This window comes from Mustela lutreola, chromosome 18 (assembly GCF_030435805.1).
Source record: "Mustela lutreola isolate mMusLut2 chromosome 18, mMusLut2.pri, whole genome shotgun sequence".
Lineage (NCBI taxonomy): Eukaryota > Metazoa > Chordata > Mammalia > Carnivora > Mustelidae > Mustela > Mustela lutreola.
The window spans coordinates 41,000,302-41,023,315 of record NC_081307.1 but is presented as its reverse complement, the minus strand read 5'-3'; the positions used below and the strand labels follow the sequence as shown (position 1 = coordinate 41,023,315).

Sequence of the window (23,014 nt, the reverse complement as noted above, 5' to 3'; positions counted from 1 at the left end):
CTAAAGGGCAGCCTGCATGCTCCCCGCATCATCTTCTGCGTCCCCGCTAATGCCAGACAGGATGTGACGTCTCTTCCCAAAATCGCCGTGGACACGCCGAGTGCCAGACAGAGACGGCGGCGACATGCCCAGCCCCACAGGACGGGCCTCGGGGCTCCCCGCAGCCAGGCTTCGTTGGGGAACCAGGTGCTCCGAGTCTGTCTGGGCCGGGAGGACCGGCGCGTCCGGCCGACGCTCACCGCGCTCCCGGGTTGTGGCTGACCGGCTCCCGCGCTGGCCCGCAGCGGAGACACGCGGACACCGCGCGACCTTCGGGGAAACGAAGATCCTTCCCGCCCCTGGCGGCGCCTGTTAGGGCCGGGCTGTCCCAAGGGCCGCGCTCCGCGTGCGAGCCTGACCGTCCCCCCGAGTCGCGGGAGACCCACGGGGCAGCGCGGGGGCTGCGGTGCGGCGCCTCGCGCGTGGGAAGCGGCCCTGGGGCCGGCTGGGGCGCCCGGACCGCGGCCGCCCGTGGTCACAACGCGCTCGGGCTCGGGCAGGAGGGGCCGCGCAGCCCCCAGCCGGGAGCTCCCGACGGAGAAGCGGGTCTGCGGCCCGGTGCGCGGCCTAGTCTTCCGTGGGGACCTGGACACGCCCTGCGCGGGGTCTCGGCTCCGCGGTCCCAGGTCCCCGGCGCTGGAAGCTGTTGGCGGGACTGGTTCCTCGGCTTCGTCCTCACTGTGATGGCCCCAGTGGGCGCGCCCGGCCCCGACCAGCGCGGGCGCGATCCAGAGTCGGGGCTCGGCGGACTCGGCCCGGCGCCCTCGGGGGAGACTCTGCGCCCTCGTCAGGCGGAGCGCGCGCCGCAGCCTCCTCTCGCGGCTGGTCGCGCCCGTGGGGCCCGCGGTCCTCCGAGGCGGGTCCACTCGGATTCCCCGAGGAGCCGAGCGCGCGCCGACAGGGAAACCGCCTCGACCCGGGGTCAGGCCACACGTCGGGCTGAGGTCAGCTCGCGGGACCCCGGCTTCCCGCCACCCCCAGCCGCGACTGCGGAGATGGGCCGCCGGCGCCCCCCGGTGTCCCGCCTTCCGGACCCGCGTGGCCGCAGACGCCGCCCGAGCGTCGCGGGGACAGCGTGGGCGCCTGCGGGGCCGGGGCGAGACCGTCCCGGCGCGGGGACTCCGGCGGCCCCGCTCCCGGCCTCGGCTCGGCTCTCGGGCGCGTGAGTTCGGGCGCGTCGGCCCGCGCGGCTGCGGCTGCGGGAGGCGGAAGGACGCGGAGGCGCAGCGACCCGCGTCCACCCGGCTCCGTCGCGTCCGCGGGAAAACGGACGCGGGCGCCCGGGAAGGGCTCGCTCCGGGCGCGCAGCTCCGCCGGGTCCCCGCGCCGCGCCCGAGCCAGGCCTGGGCCGCGAGCGGGAAGCGCGGCGGGGACTCGGGGCCGCGCGGCGCGGGCAGCTGCCCAGGTCCTTCTCCGCCCGGCGCCGCGGGCCGGGCCAGGGACGCGCAGGAGGGCGCGGGCGGCGGAGGCTGCGGCGCGCGGTGTCGTCCCCCGCGGCGGCGCTGACGAGGCGCGGACCACCCGTCGCGAAGGACGCGCGACCCCGGACGTCCTGCCTGCGGCCGAGCGGCGGCCCCGGACAGCGGCCGCGGCCCTTCTGCGGTGGCGCCGCCCGGACTGCTCGCTCCTGCGCGGCGTCCGGCGTCCGTTTCTCTGCGGGTCAGGCCTGCGCCGGCACGCGCCCCGGGTCGCTCCTCGGCAAGGGCCGGTGTAGCCGACGGACTCTGCTCCAAGACGCCCCGGTCGGAGACACGCGGCCTCGCGACGACGGTCGTGCGGGGGGAGCCCCGGAGCCGCAGGTCTGGGCCGTCCCGGGGCCGCAGCGGGGACTGCGGGCGGAGGGTGCGGGGAACGGCGAGCCCACGCGGGACCAGCGGGTTCGGGCCGTTTCGGGGGCCCTGGGCGGCGCGGCTGTCGGAGGTTGGCGTCGCCCTGAGCGGGGCTCGAGCCCAGCGGGGAGCCGCGCGGGGCCGTGGCGGGTGGGGCTGCGGTCCGCCCCCGGAGCCACCGCGTCCTGTCCCGGACTGGACAGCGCGACCCGGACCCGCACGCACACGTGACTCGGAGGGAGCGGCTGCCTCGCGAGCTGCCTGGCTCCCTTGAGAACGTGGTGCGGTGTAGACGGCGTGTCTGCCCCTTTGGGGCTGTGTCCAGTGCGACAGGAGCGGTCACGCTCACTCGCCAGCGGGCTCCGGACACCTGCGCCCTGACAGACGACAGACGCTTGTATGCGGACTCGGGGATCTCTACCAGGGCGGCTGTCCCGAGGTCAGTCCCCGGTGTCTGGGCGTCTGTGATCTCTTCGAGTGGATCCTGTCCTAACGAGACCTCCGCTCTCAGACGCCTGCGAGCCGGAGCTAACTGACCTTGTGGCTGACCTCTATTGGCAGGAATGAGCAGATGGTCTTCTCCGAGGGAAACAGAATAAAGCAACCTCGTTTGCACTCGTGACCAGCTGACCGGCGTGGGGGGAGGGGCAGGTCAGCGTGCGGGGGCACCTGCGGCTGGTAAGGCCTCTCTCAGGTCACAGACCCGCCCAGCCGCCGGGGGCTGTGACGATGGGCTTCCTGAGCCGGCGGGAGCCCACAGTCCTCCGCTCCGCCCTCTTCCTGTTGGGTGACTCAGGCCTGCTTTGTCCTGCGCGTGCCTGCCAGGTCACTAGGATGATCAGAGAGGCTCTGTTTTGGTCCGGTGAGGACTCAGCGCCCTGACCAGCGAGCAAGAAGTCCCCTGGCCCCTGCGGCTCCTCCACGAGCAGGGCAGAGCAGGGCAGAGCAGGGCAGAGCAGGGCAGTGCTGGGGCTGGCTCCCTCGCCTTGGCCTTGGTTCAGTTCCTTCCAAGGAGGGAAGAAACCGCAGTCCGAGGGGTGTTCCCTGATCGCCGCTGGACGTTTCTGCTGGACGTCCCTCCTGCCTCTCCGTCTGGGCTCGGCGCAGCTGCCGGGGAGCTAGACTGGAAGGGAAACTCTCAGGTAAGTTCTCCTCGTCGGACAAGTTCACCCACCAGCCCCCTTGGTGGGTTCGCCAACCTCGTCATGTTCTACTTGCGCTTTTGTTTTTAATTTAATTTTATTTTTTAAAGATTTTATCTGAGAGAAACAGAGCAAAAGCAAGGGGAGAGGCAGAGGGAGAGGGAGACACAGGATCCCTGCTGAGCAGAGAGCCCGGTGGGGGCCTCCATCCCAGGACAGTCCCAGGATCCTGGGATCATGACCTGAGCTGAAGACAGACGCCTCACCGACTGAGCCTCGCAGGGGCCCTCTACCCGCCTTTTTAAACACACTGAATCTCTATTTTCTTTTATATGCCTCGATACGTGATTTCATTTTTAAAGATTTACTTATTTGGGGAAGAGAGAGCGGGAGCAGGTGTGGGGCTCAATTTCATGACCCTGGGATCATGACCTGTGCTGAAAGCAAGACTCAGACGCTGCTCAGCCAACCGGGCCGCCCAGGTGTGCCCTGAATTTGATTTCCACGTCACATTACACTTTGTGTCGGGGGTAGAGGGGGCAAGTTTTGAGCACGTAAATTTGTCCGGTAACTAGTATCTGAGCGTAACGAAATCCAAGGGCTTCTACCTCTCCGCCGACGGGACTTACACATTTCTCAGAGCGCCCCACATTCTCCAGGCCCCCGAGGACGTTCTGAAGCCACGCCAGAACCGGCCAGACCGGCTTGGGCGAGAAGGCAGCCTCTCTGCCTCGGGACTGAGCGTGTGACTAGAGGCGGTGCCCTGGGCTGGACTAGGCTCTCTGTGGGGCTGCACTATGGCGCTGTCCTGTTCCTTGTTGCCGATCCGTGCCCATGGGACGGTGGCAGCGTCTCCGGGCCCCCTCCCCCCACCTCACCAGCTGTGAACACGGAAGGTGCCCACCTTGCCGGATGTCCCCCAGGAGAGGTGGGGCAGACCGTGGCCTGCTTGGATAGGCCCTCAAGCACAACCTAGCCTCCTGGCCCTTGAACAAACATAATCTTTATCAAGGTATTTTCTTTTTTTAAAACATTGGCTGTTGCGGTCATCTGTTTGACGGAAAGATTCTTGTGCCCCGGGGTGACCGTCGTTAGGTCACAGGTCATCATTTTCCACAGAGAGCCCTGCCCTGGCTTAGCCAACAGGCACTCGGCAGAGTGTCTTGATGTTCCAAGAGACTTGAGACCAGTCTCAGCTTTTCACATCGGTGGCTCAGAGACATTACTCGGACCTTCCAAGGTCACACCAGCAGCGGAGGCAGGGGAGCCAGGTTCCGAGCCCTCGGAAAACCCTAGATGTGAGCCTCAGGCACCGTGGCTTGTGGTTCAAAATCACGCTTCTCAGAACAAAGAGGCGGACACAGAGAGTACTCATTGAAGCAGGAGTGATTCCAGCAAGATGCAGTTTTCTTGGACAAACGTTTTTTCTTTCTAAAATGCTTTCATTTTGCCATATTTATTAGAAAATATTATCCATAACACTTATTTAAAAATGCTGACATGGATTTTATTCAGGAAACTAGCACTGTAAGTAGGGTGTCTCTGTGGTGGGCTTTGCGGGGGGCGGGCACAAGCGGCTGTGTGTCCAGGCGCTGGCTGCTGGGCAACACCAAGGCCAGGCCTCTCTTGCCAGACCCGCCCAACAGCATTCTTGCAGAAGCAGGCCAGGGTGACAGCAGCCAGGCGGGGGGATGCTCAGCACGACTGACCATCCAGGGCAGAGCCCTAGATCCGAGACTCGGGGTTAGAGGACCCCCAGGAGAGCCCGCTGGGAGCAGCTCCACGGAGCTGGGGCGGGCACCTACCCCTGGAAGGACTGATGTCGTGAGACTCCTGTTTGGGGGGGGGGGGGGTCTGTTGTCTGCAGATCATGAACCAGGTTCCGACGCTTTAATTCCTATTTGGAATCTGTCTCCTGCGCAGCTAACCGAGTTCCCCAGTGAGAAGCCCTTGGATCTAAAGCAGGGAACTTCTGCCCGTGAGAACGCGGCCATCCCAGCTGCTGCTGATGGGCAGGAGGAGAGAGAGCTCAGCCGCCGTCTGCTGATGTCTTTTAAAAATCTGTCTTTTCCTTGACCAAGCCTGTATTGCTTATACGACCCGAACAGAAAGGGAACCTTGCAACCGTAGCCCCTCCCCAAAGAGCACATTTCTGTCGCCTCCAAACACTTCATTGCCTCCTGTTTCACAGCTCAGCGTTGTTTCGCTGCGGAGGGTAGTTAGACAAGTTCCTCGGCCTCACCCGTGCTGAGCCCTGGTTTTCTTACCGAGGAGACATGCCCGTCCGCCTACGAGCCCCTGAGAATGTGCCAGACTCACGGGGCCCAGGTGAACCATTTCAGAAAGCCCTTGCCCGGTGCCTCACCCTGTACATCTGTTGTCATCTCCGTGGGAGGGAGGAGGTGACGGACCGGCTGGACACACGGGGGCCCCGTGGGAGGAGAGTCCCGTGGGTTGTGCCTGTGCAGAAATCAGGCTGCATCTTATTCAGTCTCTTGGCTCCACCTGGTTATTTATTACCAGCTTTACCTGCCTCTTTTCAATTTTTTTTAAAAGATTTTATTTATTTGTCAGGGAGGGAGAGAGAGAGCACAAGCAGGGGGAGTGGCAGGGAGAGGGGAGGCAGGCTTCCCCCGGAGCAGAGCCCGGTGCGGGGTCCATCCCAAGACTCTGGGACCGTGACCCGAGCTGAAAGCAGATGCTCCGCTGACCGAGCCCCGCCTGCGGCTGCTTTTTAGGCCCGACCTCGACCTCGGCCTCGGCACTAGGGCGCTAGGCTTCAACGACTGCGGCGGAGCGCAGCATGCTTGTTCCTTGTGCTTCCTCAAGTGCTGGGGGTCGGAGGGGACAGAACCAAGTCCCCCTTCATGCAGGTCACATGTTGGTCAGAAGACACAGAAAATAACAAAGAGCTAAGATAAGCATATACAATACAAAGTATCTGCGGAGTTAAGCCAGGAAAGAGAGAAAAGGTTTCCGCGGGGGGGTTTTCAGGGCTGAGGGCCCTGCTGTAAGGTACAGCGAGCCCCTGGCCCATGAGTCAGCCCCCCACCAGCTGCGACCGCGTTTCTGTGTGCAGGTCAGGGCACTGAGGTTCCGGGGGCACCGACTTGTGCAGCGCGGGTCTGTGTCCCTGCGGAGCCCGGAGTCTTGCAGGCGCGGCTGCTCCCGGCTCTCCGGAGCCAAATCCCCCGTTCCGAGCCCCGGACCCTGTCTTGGGGGCTCGTCCCTGTACAGCGAACCGTGAACGAAATCGGGGCGGGCCGGGGCCGCACACTTGGCTCCCCTCGAGGTCTCCGTCTGGGGTCTCCTGACCGCGGAGGTGACGCCGCGCCCCAGAGCTCTGCGCCCGGCTGGCCGTTCCCGCCGCGCCTTCCGGAGCAGGTGCGCGGCGCGGCCCGTGTCCCCGCGGCTGCGCCCGTGTCCCCGCGGCTGCGGCCCGTGTCCCCGCGGCTACCGCCGGCCGCGCTCGGGCCGACACGCCGGTGCCCCGCGAAGCTGTGCGGACCCCGCGGGGACGGACGGCGTCGCTCCTCCGCGCGGCGTCCGGGGACACGACCCCCAGAGGACGCGAGCCGGGCCGCACCGGGGCGCTCCCGCCGGACGGACGGACGGACGGACGGTCGGCCGTCGGCGCGCGCAGGGCAGCCCGGGCGGCAACCCGCGGCCGCACCGCGGCGCTGCCCGAGTCGCGCTGGGGCTCCGTGGGGTCCGGGGTTCCGGCGGGGGCTCCGCGCGGTCCGCTCGGGCTCCCCCCTCCCCGGGTCATCCCGGCCCGGCCCACGCCGGAGAGGGCGGGAGGCCCGGCGGGGGCCGCACTTCCGGTCCGCGACCTTCTCCCGGCCCCGCCCCCCCCCCCCGCGCGTGGTTCCGCCCGGCCCCGCCATAGGCCCCGCCCAGCGGAGCTGCGCCTGCGCAGTCTTGTTTGCGGCCGGGTCGTGACGGCGGCGGCGGCGGCGGGTGAGTGCGGGGCCGAGCGGGTCGCGGGGTCGCGGGGCCGCGGGTCAGGGAGGGCGGGGCGGGCCGGTGCTGCGATCCGGTGCTGCGCTGTGGGTGCGCGCCTGAGCCCGGCCCCGGCTTGGCCTGGGAGCGGGGACGCGGCGGGCCGAGCTGCAGCCGCGCGGGTCGCGAGTGAGTCCTGCGGCGGGAGGGAACCCCGCGTGCGGGGAGCGGTGCGGGGAGCGGTGCGGGGAGCCGTGCGGGGAGCCGTGCGGGGAGCCGTGCGGGGAGCCGTGCGGGGAGCCGGTGCCTCGCTGCAGGGCGCTCCGTGCGGTCCGCGCTGGGTCGGGAGGCGCCTTCTGGGAGCGGTTCGGGCCCTGCCCGTGCGGGGTCCGGCTGAGCCCCGCCGACCCTGGAGGCCGCGCCTGAGCCGGGGCCGTGCGGGGAGCGGAGCCGCGGGGCGGGGCCGGGTCCGGGGCCAGAGCGAAGGCTCCGTCCCGTCGGGCTGATTCGCGGGGAAACCGAGTCCGGCCGGCGGGAAGGAGCGCCGCAGGGGCGAGGCGGGGCGAGCCCGACCCTCCGTGGGCAGAGTGGGAGGAGCCGTGGACTGCGGTGCTACAGCGGCCGCTGCGCCCGAGCAGGCCCGCGCCCGAGCCGCCGTGCGGTCCCAGACTCCCGTCCGGGCTTCCACAGCCCTGCGGGCTCCCGGGTCCGCGAGTCTCCGTTCTGCCCGCGGCCGGCCCAGCTCCACATGCTGCAGACCTAACGCCGCACGAACCCGGAGCCCGACTCGGAGCCCGCGTCATTACTTCGGTCTCCGGAACGTGGACCCCGCGGGGAGACCAGGCCAGTCCGGCCGGCGAAGGGGGGGGGAGGCCGGGGTCAGCTCGTGGGGTTCGAGGGTGCGGGTGAACCGCAGCCTTTGCACGGGCTCCTGCTCCCTGGCGAGAGGGAGATGACCGCCCCTTGGTGTCCTCGGCCCCCGCCGGCGGACATGGCCGGTCCGCAGGGGGCAGTGACCGTCCCCTCTCGCGAGGTCCGGTGATCCTCGGGTGGACAGGAGAGCGTGCAACTTCTTTCATCTTTTTTACTTCATTCCCAAGTTTCAGTTATCGCAGTCAGATAGGAAAACGCTGGTGTCCGTGGCATAGCTTTGGTCCTCCGTGACCTTGTCCGTGGGTGTCCGATGGAGCTGCTGGGGTCCTGGTCGCGGCCGCCGGGTCGCCACAGCCCTGGAACTCCCACTCGGGAATTCTTTTTTAAAATGCCTGGTTCCATGCAATGCGTCAGCTTGATCCACTGACGTGGTTTGTAGGTAGATTTTTCACAAAGACGGCGAAGGCCCGCAGAGAGTCGGGAGTGGGACTCGCAGCCCTCCGGGAGCCTGGGCCTCCAGCTGCCGCTCGCCCACCACGGAGAGGCAGAGCGGGAGTGCCCGGGCCCCAGAGCCTTTCACGGAGAAGAAGGGCTGAGTGTGAGCCACTGGGCCTCCTGGGGTGCCCGGGAGGGAGCAGTGACTCCGAGCTGTGACGACGCCTGCACTCCAGGCCACGTGAGAAGCCCTCCGACCTCGGGGGTGGGCACGCAGCAGCAGTACAGCGTAACCCGGTGTCCCCTGTGCCATCTGGGGGATGCCGTCAGGGGGTTGTGGTCCGGCTGGCAGGCCAATAGGAGATAAGAGGAGGAATGCCTCTCTGTCCCCCCTGTCTGCGCCGCCTTTCTGGAACAGAGCTTGGCCGGTCTGGCAGGTGCAGGGATTCGGGTAGCGTTGCGACACTGTGGCAGGGATGGTGGTACCTCCCCAGGGCTCGGGGAGGCCGACTTGCTGCCCCAACTGAGTCCCTGCAGGTGCCTGTGACCCTCGACCCGGCCATGGTCACTTGGTGGCTCCCCTCACTGGAGCCTCCCGGCCCGGCTCAGCAGGCCCCGAGACACCCGTGGTGCTGGGTGAGGCTACTCCAGCACCCGCTGCTGGGAGACACCATGTGGCAGCTGTGTCGGAGCCCGTGAGGTCAGGTTTGGAGCTGGCGTGGGGATGAGAACGGGGGTGTTGGTGAGCAGTTTCTCTCACTGCTGTGTCTGTGCCAGCTCCGGCCTGTCTGCGGCTCTGTGCTTACACCCGAGACCGTCCCAGGACGCTGTCCAGGAGGCCCGCAGACCTGGCCGCCAGCCGCAGGTGCGCCGTGTGCCCTTCGGAGCGAGGCTTTTCCTGGGTTCCCGAGCCCTTGCCCAGTCCCCATTGCCCAGAGCAGTGCTTGCGCCGCCCAGGGCCTGCTTTATGTGCGCCTCTCCCTGAGCCCTGTGCCTCCCATCCTTGCCTCAGGGTCACACTGTTAGGGACTCGAGCACGTGTGGCCGCAGGAACGAGCCTGTGCTCCAGCCTCATCCTAAGCACTCAGGAGCCTTCGTGGGTGGCTGGCGGCCATCTGCCCCGTAGCCGCCCAGGATGGTGCACAGGGGCTCCCCTCCCTGAGCATCGGGTCCCCTCCTGTCCCCGTGCTGCTGGGTGGGGAGCAGGGACTCACGGGCCTGCTTCCAGGGTTTCTCTCCAGCAGGATAATGCGATTTAATTGTATCTGCTCACATGTCAAACCGCTCAGGCACATGGGACACAGGTTCCGCCAGCCTGGTTTGGGAGAAGGAAGATACTAACCCATCCCACTGCCAAGTCCACGGTTTCTGTGACCAGATGGGGACTAGAGACCATGCCAGCACAGTGGCTCTGCGCCTGCCGCAGGCACCCGGCCACGCAGACCGTCACTCCAGGGCAGTGGAGGCAGAGTCTGGAGGTGCCGTCCCGGGCGTGTGGCACAGGCAGGGGAGACTCCGGCCCTTGGCAGAGCCTATGCTGGTGACCTGCGTGCCACAGGGACCGGAGCTCCGAGGTCCCTGACAGGGGCCGATCCAGTTCAGAACAAGGGGGCTGGGCGTGGGCTCGCTGTGGAAACCGGAAACAAAAACTAAATGACCTAGTGTGGTGTGCCCGGCACGTGACAGGCGCCTTGTGTTAGTGAGCCCCGTCCCGCTGTCCTGCATTCCTGTGTACACTTCTTGTTCTCATCAGAAACCGGGGCCCACGACGGTTGTGAAACTTGTTTTCTTAGCGCCTGAGTAGGGGAACCAAGATCAGAACCCACTGTTTATGTTCCTCGGGCCCTGGCCCCCCCGAGTCCCTCACTCCTGACCCAGAGCTCCCTGAATAACGCCTGTCCTGGCCACTTGCGCTGGGGCAAGACTGAGTCCTGGAGTCACGGGGCCCCTCCGCTTTCAAGGCCGAGGCGCCCCAGGAGTTCGATGACTTGGCTAAAAGCACATTGATGCAATCGTGGCGAAGTAGGAACTGTAGCCCAGATCTTGTGACTGACTTGGGGAAAAGTGCACGAAGCAGTTGTGGGTAGAGTCCGTATTTTCGCAGTTGACGGTTCTGCCAGGGCAGCTTTATGCTGGTCACTGTGCTCCTGAGCCCTGGAGATGGCTGGCCAGAAGCGGCTCGGCGCCTGTAAATGTCATAGTCCGCACTCTCGTGGGTGAGCCGGCGATATACTGCAGAACCAGATTGTTCTGGGTGCTCCTATGGGGCAGGTGCAGCTGCAGGAGGGCAGGGAGCAGAGGCTCCGGGAAACCACGGTCAGCATGCTCGTGGGTCCTAGAGAGGAAGGCTCGCCAGGCCACCCCCATGCTGGGCCCCGCCAGGGGAAGCACTGGGTCCGGAGGCAGGGGAGGACCGAGACCATGACCTTCGGTGGGGTTTCCACGGGATGGGCAGGCAGGACAGGGCGAATGATTCGGGACGGGCTGCTTTGAGCAGTTTCGGTGGCTTCGGGGGCTGGGGGTGGCAGCCTGGGCTGATCTAGGCAGAGGAACGCTGCTCCTGGCGCGGACGGTGGGAGGCTGGGCAGAGGGTGCTGCGCCTGGCGTGGTGAGGGTGGGGAGGCCAGGCTCTGGAGGGTCCGTTCCCTGCTTTGCTGTTCCCTAAGAGTGGGCTGGGCCTGGGCGGGCAGTGTCCCCAGCAGGGAGGTTTTGAGATGTCAGAACATCCATGGGGAGAGACGTGCACATACCTGTGCACAGGTACCAAGAGCCAAGGGCTCTCGCCAGCCTGTGTAGAGTCAGCGAATGAGTGTGGTCTCGTCTTTTCTTCCCGAATCAGACCCCTGCTCCCGGAGAGCCTACTTCAGAGGTCGCGTTCACTGAGAAATAGGAAAACAAACACTTCCTTGACTTTGGCCTTTGAATCTAGGAGCATTATCAAATCCAGGCGTTCAGTGGTTAGAAATGGTTCCTTTGCAGTTTGGGTTAAGTGAGCTAGTACTCTCTGCATCCTGACTCGTCATGGTGACCACGTGGGCAAAAGAGCCGTTTTGTTGCTTTTTGCTGAATAGTCACAGATCGACAGCTGGTCTAATGCTTGTGGCTCTAGGCTCTGCTCAGCATGGTGTCTCCCGAGGTCAGAGTCATGGCTGCGCTGTGGGCAGCCCGATTCCCCTGCAAGCCTGCTTATCATTCACCAGGTGTGGGGGACAGCCCTCGGCTACCCGGGGAAATGCCCCATGCGGGAAGCCCCTGCAGAGCTGGGGGCCCCAGGGGGAGCCTGCAGACCAGGCCTCTGAGGCCCCTTGGTGAGCCCCTGATCCTGGGGTCCCCTCTCTGAAAGTCCGATATAGGGAGCTTGTTTGGACGACTCGAGACTCTGGCGTTCGCACTTGTACGAACAAAATGTGTCCAAACTTAGGTAAATTTGACTGGTAAGCGTAATTTGAAATCTGTGCCCATGTTCAGTGAGTGCTTCCTGAGCTCATCCTGTGTGCTGAGTGCTGGCTCAGGCGGTGCGGGTGCAGAGATGGACAGGTGGCACGGCTCTGGGCTCTGAGAGCTGCTGGTCTGGGGGAGGTTGGGGTCCCAGCAGCAGAGGTCAGGGCACGTGTCTAGATACAGTGGTGGGGGGCCGGAGGGTGGGTGGTCTGTGGCACTTGCTCTGGTCTGAGAGGGCTTCTGGAGAAGCGGCCCGGATGCTGAGATCTGCAAGGGGCTGACGGGTGGGGCAGGTGATGGACTCTGAGGTAGGGCCCCAGGAGGAGCAGAAGCCCCGAAGTAATAAGGGAGACGGGCTTCCAAGGAAGCAGAAGCCTCAGTAGGGCAGGAGCGGGGAGCGGGTGCGGCGCGGGGTCCTGAAAGCGCCGGGAACACAGACCTGCGCGACGTTCTTCCAGGGGCAACTTGGGGTCCGTTCTGTCTTCGTAACTAGTGTCACCCGTACAACAGTGTCTTCTAACACGGAGGCAGGACACTTCGTAGCGCTCCCAGAAATCGGGTTTGAGGTTCCTTTTCACGTTATCTCCAAGTTTGGTCGAAGCTGCGTGGGGACGGGAAGTCGGTTGGTTGTGAGAGGAAATAGTTCGTGCTTCTGGGCGTTGAAAGAATGAACTTGTGTTTTTACGTTGTTGCAGAGAATAGTCAGCAGCATTTTCCGTTGAACATATTTCTTGATTAGTGAGCGTGTCTGTGGTATTTTCTCTTCCCGTAGGCAGCCATTGTCGGAGAGTAGGAGTCTGGAAACAGGGCAGTGATAATCTCTACCCACAGCCCTTGGGTCACGTGCCCCCCGTTCGTGTTTTTACGGATGAAGTGGAGTTACTTGAATTGGAGAGCTGCGTGTGGCCCTGGCGGTGATGTGGTCCAGGGTGGGAACCCGGCTCCAAGCCCTGGGGAGAGCAGTTTCTGCGGTCCTTCCTGCGGTCCACGGATGGGCGTGCGCGGCCGCCCTCGCCCCTCTGATCTGGGCCCCGCGTGCTTCCCACGGGGGACCAAGGGTGGACTTGGGGCTGGGTGGCAGGTCAGCAGACGAGGGCAGGGGCGCAGGCTCTCCTGGGGTTATGGTAAGGGCTGTGCTCGTGGTGGAGCGTCTGTGAGCACCTGCCGTGGTCCCCGGGCATGGGAGGCCAGCCCGTGGGACGCAGGGCTGTGGCGCGTGGCCATGCCCCTGCCGGCACCATAGGCGCTAGCAGCCCTCCAGACTGCCGATGACCCCGGCCAGGAAGCTGCTGCGTTAACAGCAGCCACGTGACTGAATGCGTGTCACCCCCGGGGAGTGTGGCGTGACCCTGGGTCGGCCCGCGGTCGGGTCCGGGATGGTGCCTGCTGTGGGCTCCGCTTCCGGCCTCGTGCAGGGCCCCCGGCAGGGTTCTCTTGTGGGGTCTGTGTGCCTTCAGTCACGGGGAGGAGGGTGTGGAAGTCTTCACGACAGCGGCATGTCGGTCACGCTGGAGGGGGCTGTGGGCTCGCTCCTGCCTCGTCCGTGTGCAGTGACCTGTCCTTTTCACAGGTGTCCGTGAGTTCATGCGGACCACCGAGGCCCCCACGCTGACACTGTGTTCCCGCGACGCCCACGGGAGACTCCGCGAGCACGATGACTCCTGGGAGCGAGGGGGGAACGGCAGAGAGCGTCTTCGACCTGGACTACACCTCCTGGAAGGTCCGCGCCACGCTGGCGGTCGCCGGCTTCGCCTTCTACCTGGGTGTCTTCGTGGTCTGTCACCGGCTCTCATCCTCCCTGAACGCCACGTACCGCACTCTGGCGGCCCGAGAGAAGGTCTTCTGGGACCTGGCGGCCACGCGCGCCGTGTTTGGCGTTCAGAGCACGGCGGCGGGCCTGTGGGCCCTGCTGGTGGACCCCGTGCTGCACGCCGACAAGGCCCGTGGCCAGCAGAACTGGTGCTGGTTCCACATCGCCACGGCCACTGGCTTCTTCTTCTTCGAGAATGTGGCGGTTCACCTGTCCAACGCGCTCTTCCGCACGTTTGACTTGTTTCTGGCCGTCCACCATCTCTTCGCCTTCCTTGGCTTTCTGGGCTCCGTGGTGAACCTGGGAGCCGGCCACTACCTGGCGATGATCACGCTGCTGCTGGAGGCCAGCACCCCCTTCACCTGTGTGTCCTGGATGCTCTTAAAGGTGAGCATTCCCGGCGCTTCGCGGGGTCTGGCCTGTGGCGTGCCTGGACGACAGTTCCGTGGACGCTGCGCTCCGCGGTCACCCCAGACTGAGCCGCAGTGTCGGAGTCCGTGGGGAGCTCCTCCTGGCTGAACTCTGTGTCCCTCGCTGTGATCGCTGTGGATCTCACAGGCTCCCAGCCCTGCCCGGGGGTCCGTGTCCCCCGCCTCCCTCGCACCCGGCCCGGGCAGCCATGTGGTGTGTCCGTGCATCTGCTGCGGGGACCCGGGTTGGGGGCGCGTCTTAGCCGTGGCGAATAGTACTGCTGTGAGATGCGGAGGCATTCGCCGCTCCTCGAGGTCCTGGAGGCAGGTGTTGTTTGGGGAGAGCGCTCGGAAGTGGGATGACCGGGTGGTGGGGTGGTTCTGAGATGCTGCCCCTGGCTGTCCTCTGCCTGCCTGCGACGCCTGCGCGCTCGCCCGCCCTGGTCTCCTGCGTGTCATGGATTCGGGCCCCTGGTGGCTTCTGTTTGCTTCTCCCTGGTGATCGGTGCCCTCGGACACTTCCATGCGGCTGTGGGCCGTGCATGTGTCTCCAAACTGTCCGTGGCCTCGCGCCTTGTTCAAACCAGAGGTTTCCGTGCCCTCGCGCCCTGTAGTCCTTTTCCTGCGATGGAGAGCGCGTGTTCTGCTCACGTGGTCTGCGGGTGCCTTTCAGCTCCACAAGGTCCGAGTTTACTCGTCTCTCTCGCCCGTGCCCTTGGGGTCGTGCCCGGGCAGTCGTTGCCCAGACCAGCGTCGTGGAGCTCTGTCCCTGTCTCCTTCCGGGACTGCTAGTGTTCGGGCTTCGCGTGAGCTTTCGGCCCGTCCTGACTGGAGCGTCTGGTGCGGCACAGGCCCAGGGTTCCCAGCACCACCCGTCGGAGGGACGGTCCTTTCCCTGTTGTAGGTTCGTGGCCCCTTCGTGGCGGACGAGCTGTGTGTCCGTAGTGGACTTTCTTCGGGCCCCGGCCTCGGAGCCCGTGTCCCTGCCAGCGCCGTGCCGTCGGAGCGGCTGTGTCGTACAGTTCGAACTCAGGACCTGTGCTGCCTCCATGTGCTCGCTCTCAAGGCTCTGGTGACCGTTTGTGGTTTTCTGCGGCTTCCTGTGGATTTCGAATGGTTTCTCCTGTTTCCGCAGAGAGCGCCATTGTGACTTCGGTACACGGCGTTGAACTGGGGCTCATGTCGGTGAGCCTTTTAGTAAAATTTTCAGTTCCTGTGTTCTCAGCTTCTTGATTTCCTTTTGGGACTTTTTTAATAATTTGTTTAAAGCATCTTCTGTCTCTGCTGAACTCGTTTTGTTCCTGCGCCATTCTCGTGACTTCAGTGACCTGTATCTTCCTGACAGTTACGCGTCCTTCTCCGTCAGATACGTCTACGCCCAGTCCCTTGGGGTCAGGTACTGGAGGTGGACCTTGGCCCGAGTCTGTGCTTGCCCGAGGCCGTAGCTGTCTGTGGATCAGACAAAGGCGGCCTGTCGCTCAGGCTCCGCATACTGTCCTCATGCAGACCCGACCCCGCTGCTCAGCCCGGCTGAAAGTCCTGGGCGCTCTACTGGCTCTGTCCCTCCTGGGGGATTGTGGGCCACCGGGCCATGTGCCCCCTCCGTGTGCAGCTGGAGTGGGGGGCGGAGGCCGCAGGGTCTGCCAGCCCAGCCACTGCCTCTTTTCCCGTGGGCTGGGGCAGCTGGACCCTGCCAGACCCGTCAGAACTCCAGGACCGGCCGGACCGAGGCCAGTCCTCCGCAAGCCCCCAGGAAAGTTGGGGTGCGGGAGGGTTTTGTGCCGAGCCGGAGCGTCTCCCGGCGTCTGTCCCTGCTCGTGTGCCGCGTGGCGCTGTGTCTCCGGATGAGGTGCTGTGTTACGACCCCAGGCGTCGGGCCGTCACACCCTCCGCTGTGCGGCATCTGTGGCCTGTTTGTTTCTGAAAGCGCATTCTCAGAACCTGTGTGGGTCCTGCGTCCAGTCTTGATCCTGTTTTGATATCAGAATGCCCAGGCAAGACTCGAGCGTTCTTTGTTCAGCACAGTTTCTTGCCGTCTTTCTCGGCTCACTGTTCACAGGGCATTTTGTATGAAACGTGAAATACTGCTTTTCCTTGAGCAGATGTCTGATGCCGGCACCGGCAGATGGGTCAGGTCCCTGAGCAGTCCGTAAAGCCATGATGAGCTTCAGGAGAAAACCGAGAAGTGGGAAGACTCCTTGGAGCCTTCAGGTCCCCTGGGGTAGGCGGTTCGGGACCGTCGGAGTGAATTACCGTGTCTGCGGGTGGACCCCTCCCACGCGGCAGACGCTTGCAGGGCACGGGGCTGGTGTCTGGCCTCCCCGGGCTCTGCCCGGTGCCGCAAGAGGACGTGCGAGCACAGGGACCGCGGCGAGTGGGCAGGCCGGGCAGCACGGGCAGTAGGGGGTGCCGGGGCTCGCCCGCAAACCCGGGCACGTGTCCTGGGAGCTGCAGCCGCCGCTCCGTGGAGCCCCTGCAGAGAGCGTCAGAATGTGGGGTTTGGGGATGGTGGAGGTCCTTGGGCTGTGAAGGTTGGGGGAAGGTTGGAAATCGTAAATGGAGCGGAAGCCAAGCCAGCCAACCTCTGAGTGACCGTGGAGGCTACCGGTCCAGCAGTGGGTCGTTGCAATAAGATGCCGTGACTCGGGAACCTCTAGCGTGTCCTGCCCATGCCCTGCGGCTTTCAGTTCTCTCCCTGTGGGTGTCGTGCCCACGGAGAGGGGCTTCCCGAGGACGGAGAGCAGGGGTTGTGACTTCCCTGTGTTCTCTGGCCATGAGCACAGCACCAGCGCTGTGGTCGGCTGTGGCCGGGGGCCGTGCCGGACAGACAGTCTGTGGTCCTTCGGTCCTGGCCCATCTGCCCCCGTGCGGCCCGCTCGCAGGGGTGGGCTGGACCGTCGTGGTCAGCAGGGACCTGCGTCTTAGACGGGCCTGCGATGTAACGCGCATGTTCAAGAAAATGGACGATTAGTTATATGGAATTCTTGTCATTTTTGGAAGGAACGTCTTAAAAGAGAAAGAAAAAATCTCCGTGTCTTTTGCCGGTCCCTACTGGTGATCAGCGTTGAATGGTTTCACAGATACCTCTCCAGACTTGTACGTACTCTGCCTAGGACACATGGCCACCAGCCTCTGGTCCTCGGCATCCCCGGGATGAAGGCAGACTCCCGTGGCGGGTGGGCACGGGAGAGAGACTGGGTTTGGGACTTGTCTGCTGTCTGCACAGCTTGCCGGGCGCTGTCTGTCAGGGTGGGCGCAGGGATCTCCGCGCTCGCTGCCCAACACCCTCACGGTACTGACTCTGCCTCGCCAGTGGGCCCCAACCCCAGAGCTGCACCCCAAGTTGGGGCAGCTTAAGGCAGGTTTCTAGATGTGCTGCTTCTTGTTGAGGTTTCCCTCCTGTTACATGGAAATTAGTGGGGCCGACAGCCTTGAAATCATTTTAAGCTTTTTCTGAAGCTGCCAGAGTCGTGCGCAGTCGGGCTCCCAGGTTCAGGAGTCTCCGGACCGTCAGGTCTGATTTGCTGAGATAGCAAAGGGCAGGCGTGGAGACAGCAAACACCACCGGTTCTCCTCCAGCGGGGCTTTGTTCTCCGCATTTCCTTCTTGACTGATTCTGGAAGGTTAGAGTCAATGAACGAAGGGCCCAGGACTCGAACCTCGGGATAACATTCGCCCACAGAGGACGGCCGTGCTGTGAGTGGGGTCGAGTCGGTGTCTGGGCACATGTGCTAAGGGACGCTAGCCCCGGGAGCCAGAGCTGCACCCAGCAGGCTCTGTATGGGCCGTCACCGGTGACTTGGCCCTGTCCCTGCTCAGAGCACGTGGTAACACGGGACACGAGCTGAGGATGCCCGAGTCACGCTGAAGAAGGCTCAGTTTTCAAGCTCTGAGCTTTCGGAACTTCATTGCTGTATGCGGACAAGTTTGTATTTGCAGTATGAACGTTCGTAATTTAAGAAGGCCACTTCAGCAGGGACGGGGGTAACGGAGAAGAGGCCTTTGTTCTGTGAATCTGGGGGGAACGGCGGCGGGGGACGGAGTCGGCGCTGCTCAATGTGATGGAGGAGTGATGGGAGGTGGCCTCGAGGCGCGCTCTGTCCGCGTCCCCAGAGTTTGCATACGTGAAGCCTCCTCTCTCCCACGGAGCGATCTGACCTGGGAAACGTCAAACCTTCTGCATCTCTGTGCTAGAGCAGCGTGTACCTCTGGTCTCCTTGTGCAGTCGCACAGAAGATACACTCTCACCGGGAGGAAGCAAGTGCTGTGCCCGCAGCGGGCACAGGGGAGGAGGTGCGGGCGATGGACCGAGCTCTGCAGGTGCGGTCCGTGCGGGGCCGACGTGTGCTTTGTTCCTGTGGGAAACAGTGCAGCCAAGTCCAGTGGAGCTCGCACAGGTGAGCAGAGCCCGTGCACGCGCTTGGAGCCCCACCTGTGTGCATCCAGGCTACAGCCGGTGCCACCCGTGGGTGCCAGAGGAGGGCACGTGAACAGTGCGCTCCTGCCAGTGCTGGGTGCTGTCCGTCGCCGCCTGTGGACCTGGGGTGGGGCTACTTGGCAGGTTCCGCCCGCACTGTTTGTCACCAGACTGGGGCACGCTGGAGTGCTGGGGCACCTGGTTCCTGCTGCTGGGGGGCTGACGGCCGTCGTGGCTTCTCCTTCAGACAGGAGCCCCGGAGAACCGTAGCCTCGCCCTCTGATCTTACAGACCAGTCGGCAGACACATTTGGTTTAGTCCTCCTGTCATGTGGCCGTCAGGACTGATGAACACAGATCTCCAGGTCTCAGCTTCTTCCCTGTCCCTTCGTTGTGGAGGGGCCACACTTGTTCTGGATGTGTGCCTTGGCCCTGACTCCTGCGTGTTTATCGCTCCCGCAGAGCAGGGTCCGCGGGAAGCGCGTGGCTCTGGTCCCCCTTAAGTGGCACCACACACGGGGTTGGGGCAAGCGAAGTACTTGGTGATCATGCGAAACGCCGCCCGCAGGGTCTGAAGGTGGCGGCTGTGAGCACAGCTGTGTCCATCCATGCGGACTCCGCGGCGGGCTGCCCGCGGGGGCCCGAGAACCCGTGCCCGGAGAGGGAGCACACTGTGGGAGCCTCCGCGGGCCTTTCTGTGGGCCCTCCGGTCCTCGCTTCCCGTCCTTCTGGGGTTCACACTCTGCCGGAGTGGGCAGGGTGCCTCTGGGGTGTCGCACGGACGAGGCGTCCGCCGACTGGAAAACACGCACAGGCACGTCTGCTCTGACGTAGTGGACCGCTCGCAGGTTTTGTGCAGTTATTTTTGGGTAAGTTCACTGTATTTCAGACAACAGGGGAGTTTCTGTTTTTATTAGTTTATTTTTCCCGAGTCATCAGGCCCATGGATTCTAGTTTTCCCGGGTCAGAGCCGCGTGGATGCATTTTCGTGCCGTGAGAGGTCAGGACTCCGTCCTGTTGTTCAAAAACCGCCTCTTCGGGCCTCCGTTATCTGCGCCCCTTCAGACTTGGCAGATGCGCCTTTCCCGAGGCCCTGCCCTGTGGCCGCTCAGAGCTCCTTCTGCAAAAAACACGCTGCCCGCCCCCCCGGGGGCCACCTGCAGCACGGAGCTCCTGGGGGAGGTTTTGTACTTTGGGATCAGCAGAGACTAGGCTGGAGAGGCTGCTTTGTGGGAGGTCTGAGGGGTGCTGGAATGTGCTGCGTGGCACCGGGCGTGACTGTCCCGGTGCCCAGCTGTCCCGGTGCCCGGCTGTCCTGGTGCTGGTGAGGTCCCACCTTGGTATCCGCTATCTTACGGGCCATCGTCAAGTTCTCTGTTCAGTTTTGGCTACGACTCTTGGAAACTAGTTGAGTGTAAATTTAATTGTTTCAGGGAAAGTCTGCGTCTGCCTCTGTCCATGGGCCCCTGGGGAGAAACTCGGACACATGTGTCTTCCTCCCCGGCTGTGGTGCTGTGGGAGCTCGTTGGTCGGTGTGCGTGGTCAGGGTTACATGTGGACTCCGCGGGGAGACTGGAGAGAAGACTGGACGCTGCTCATGCGAGGGACAGCGGAAGGGGGTGGAAGAGCTCCACCGTCCGTGCATCCACACAGGCGGCTCCGTCCTCCGGGAACCCCCGGGAGAGGAGGGCACGCATGCGCGGGACGTGCGGGGCCGCAGGGACCACTGACCGGCGTGTGCTCTGTCCACAGGCCGGCTGGTCAGACTCGCTGCTCTGGAGGCTGAACCAGTGGCTGATGGTGCACATGTTCCACTGCCGCATGGTGCTGACCTACCACATGTGGTGGGTGTGCCTGCGCCACTGGGACGGGCTGCTCGGCAGCCTCCACCGGCCGCACTTGGCGCTCTTCCTGGCCGGGCTCAGCCTGCTCACGCTCGTCATCAACCCCTACTGGACCCACAAGAAGACTCAGCAGCTGCTGCACCCCGTGGACTGGAACTTCGCGCAGCCCGCACCGAAGAGTGGCCGGCCTGCCGGGGCCAATGGCCAGGTGCCACCCAAGAAGGGTCAGTAGCCTCAGGGCCCAGATGGCAGCGCGCTGCAGCTCCTGCCCCCAGGCCCGCCGGCGCCCCCCACACGGTCCCCCAGACACACACTCCGAGCCCAGCACGGTTTCCAGGTCCGAGCCACTGTGGCGTGCGTGTAAATTTCCACACGGCCACCGCGTGTTCTGGAAGCCACGGTTTGCCTCTGGGGGCGGGATTTCGCTGTTACGACTCGGTTGTCTGCTGTGGTCTGTTCCTGCACGCCTGCCGTGGCGGGGCCCTGAGCAGCACTGAGGAGGGGTGGGGGGGTGAAGGCCGGGCCACGGGCTCCCGTCCGTGGTGCTGTGGCCGCCAGTGTGGTCTTTCTGGTCCCACGGTCAGCGTGTCATAGGTCCTGTCCAGTCATGGTGTCCCTCTTAGCTGGAGAGACCTGCCCCGGGCCAGTAGGGTGTCCTGTTGGTGCCTCTCGTCAGCGCGCCCTGCGTGAAGCGTGCGGCCCGCCGTGCACACGCGTGTCGGGGTGAGAGCACGCGGAGACCACGGGCAGGGCCCTCCACCTGGGACCGGATCCAGCCCGACGGCGTGCGTGGGTGACTGCGAGGCCTGCAGGTCAGGCCATCTGTAGGAGCACAGGAAGTGCGTGTTCATTCACGCTCTGTGGCTCACTTGGCAAAGCAAGGGAGGTGTGCGGTCATCAGGTCTGTCTGGACCGGAGAACCGTCTGAAATAGACTGAGTTGCCGGTGGGTTCTGTGGCTGGTGTTTCTGTGGCTGGCTTCTGGGGGTGTCCAGGCCGGCAGCCATCGCCTTCTGCTGTGCGCTGAGGGCCGGACGGCAAGGCTGGCGGCCCGGCTCCCCGTGGAGGTGTGGGTCCCGAGGCTGCCGCCTTGTCCATGCCCGGTGGCAGTTACAGCAGCTTGGCACCCTTGTGGGGAGACATGGACACCCCACTTGTAGAGCTTGCCAGCCTCTCTGCCTTTCCCAGACACCTGTGTCCCCGCGGCAGCGCCTCCTTCTGGGGGGGCGGCCCCTAGTGAGTGTCCGTCAGGCCATGAACAGGCACAGAGTAGGTCTGCGAAGCCACAGTGTAGACGTTAGGAAGGTGGGGCCACTGCAGCTCCTGACGTGTGGGGGACCCACACACGCATCTCGTTCTGGCCATGACTGTGTAATTAAAAATTTATTTTTTATCAAAAGTCCCTTAGACAAGTTTGCAAAAACCACATGTTTATTGGTCGTGGGGATGCCTGACCTGCGCTCACCCGGGACCCACAGCTCACAGGGCCGTGACCTCAGTGCTGCTGCCTCGAGTCTCGGACCAGGCTTCGGTCAAGATGTGCAATACCTATTTATCTGTTGTAAGACGTGCCGTGGGGCCCATCAGTGCCCGGCGCGCCACATCCCCGCAGAGACTGCCGGGAAGGCCCGCGCTCCTGCTGCCCGCGGTCACGCGCTGTCTCGCGGAGCTGGTGTCACTGGTGTTTCCTGACGGGACGGAGGTGTAATAAAGTAACTTAAGTTTATAGACTCGAAAGGATGTCCGTTCTTGTCTCTCGATACCGTCCGCATCTGCGCAGGTCTCCTGTGTCGGGGGATGCAGACCGATGCTCCGTCTCGGCTCAAAATTTGGGTTACGGTTCGAAGAATTTAGCTTTTTTTCTTAAAAAGATTTTATTTATTTGACCGAGAGCTCACATGAGCAGGGGAGGGCAGAGGGAGAAGAAGTAGGGTCCCCGCCGAGCAGGGAGCCCGAGATCCTGACCTGAGCCGGAGGCAGATGCATCACCCACTGAGCGCCCCGGGGCCCCTTCGTTTCTGTCTGACCCGCATGAGGACTCGGACCTTGCCCGGTTCCTCCTTCACGCCCTGCGTCTTCGCAGAGGTGCCGTTCTCGCGCAGGGCGAGGCCAGGGAGCTCAGCAGCTCGCCCCCCCCCCCCCCACCACGTCAGTGCTCCCTCCGGCCGGGGACGCTGTGAGGGGCACAGAAGCGGCCTGTCTGTGTAGAAAGAGGCGTCTGAACCCAGTGGATGGAGGACCGCGTGCCTTCACTGCGCAGGGACTGGCCATGCCTTCCCGGGGCTGCGGCCCGTCCCGGGCTCTGCGCTAGCTAGTGCGAGGGGAGAGGCCCCTGTGGCCCGGGCGTGGGCGACTCGCGCATCCCCTGCGGGTGGGCGCGCACGGCAGCCGGAGGCGCTGGAGTCTCGGGAGTCAGGAGGGCCTGGCAGCGTCAGCTAGACTCTCCTGGCCTGGGTGTGCCCCTAGCGAGGACATGGGCTCTCCGGCTGGGCCTCACGCGGAGGTCACGCGTCCCCGGTGAGCGTGCGGTCCCGCACTTTCTCCTGGTCGCCAGGCTGCGGTGTTCAAGGTGGGGACACAAACCTGCCCAAGGGGGCGGAGCGCGTTTTCCCTGCTCCCCTGTTCCTGAGCGCCCTGCGGGCAGGGGGCCATGCCCGTCTCCGTAGACCCCGGGCCCCTCCGAGTGCCCCGCATACTGCTGACGCCTGCAGCTCTGGGCCACGGGGCTCTGCTGGGCGCCGTGCCGGGGACCCTGCAGGTCTGTTTTCACAGATGGACATCAGGAACCTGACCTGCCGCTGGGAGATGTGGGACAGCCACGCGTCCCCGGGGGC

At 64.3% G+C, this 23,014-nt stretch overlaps 2 protein-coding genes across 7 annotated transcripts; one reads left to right on the top strand and one right to left on the bottom strand.

The window, feature by feature from the left end:
* On the bottom strand, positions 1-6,779 carry LOC131820398 (collagen alpha-1(I) chain-like). Its single transcript, XM_059155973.1, has 3 exons — positions 6,063-6,779; positions 399-1,868; positions 1-309 (listed from the first exon to the last, which is right to left on the bottom strand). Exons 1-3 carry the CDS (start codon positions 6,777-6,779, stop codon positions 1-3), a joined length of 2,496 nt encoding a protein of 831 aa, XP_059011956.1.
* On the top strand, positions 2,532-21,917 carry CLN8 (CLN8 transmembrane ER and ERGIC protein). Of its 6 annotated transcripts, XM_059155824.1 has the most exons (4): positions 2,532-2,546; positions 2,870-3,010; positions 13,272-13,898; positions 20,090-21,917. In XM_059155824.1, the coding sequence occupies exons 3-4, from the start codon at positions 13,356-13,358 to the stop codon at positions 20,411-20,413; spliced, it is 867 nt and encodes a 288-aa protein (XP_059011807.1). In that variant the 5' UTR covers positions 2,532-2,546; positions 2,870-3,010; positions 13,272-13,355; the 3' UTR covers positions 20,414-21,917. The 6 variants fall into 6 exon arrangements, with proteins under 6 accessions (XP_059011807.1, XP_059011805.1, XP_059011806.1 ...); XM_059155822.1 differs by lacking the exon at positions 2,532-2,546 and having other exon boundaries at positions 2,640-3,010; XM_059155823.1 differs by lacking the exons at positions 2,532-2,546; positions 2,870-3,010 and adding an exon at positions 6,901-6,970.
* The last annotated feature ends 1,097 nt before the right edge of the window (positions 21,918-23,014 follow it).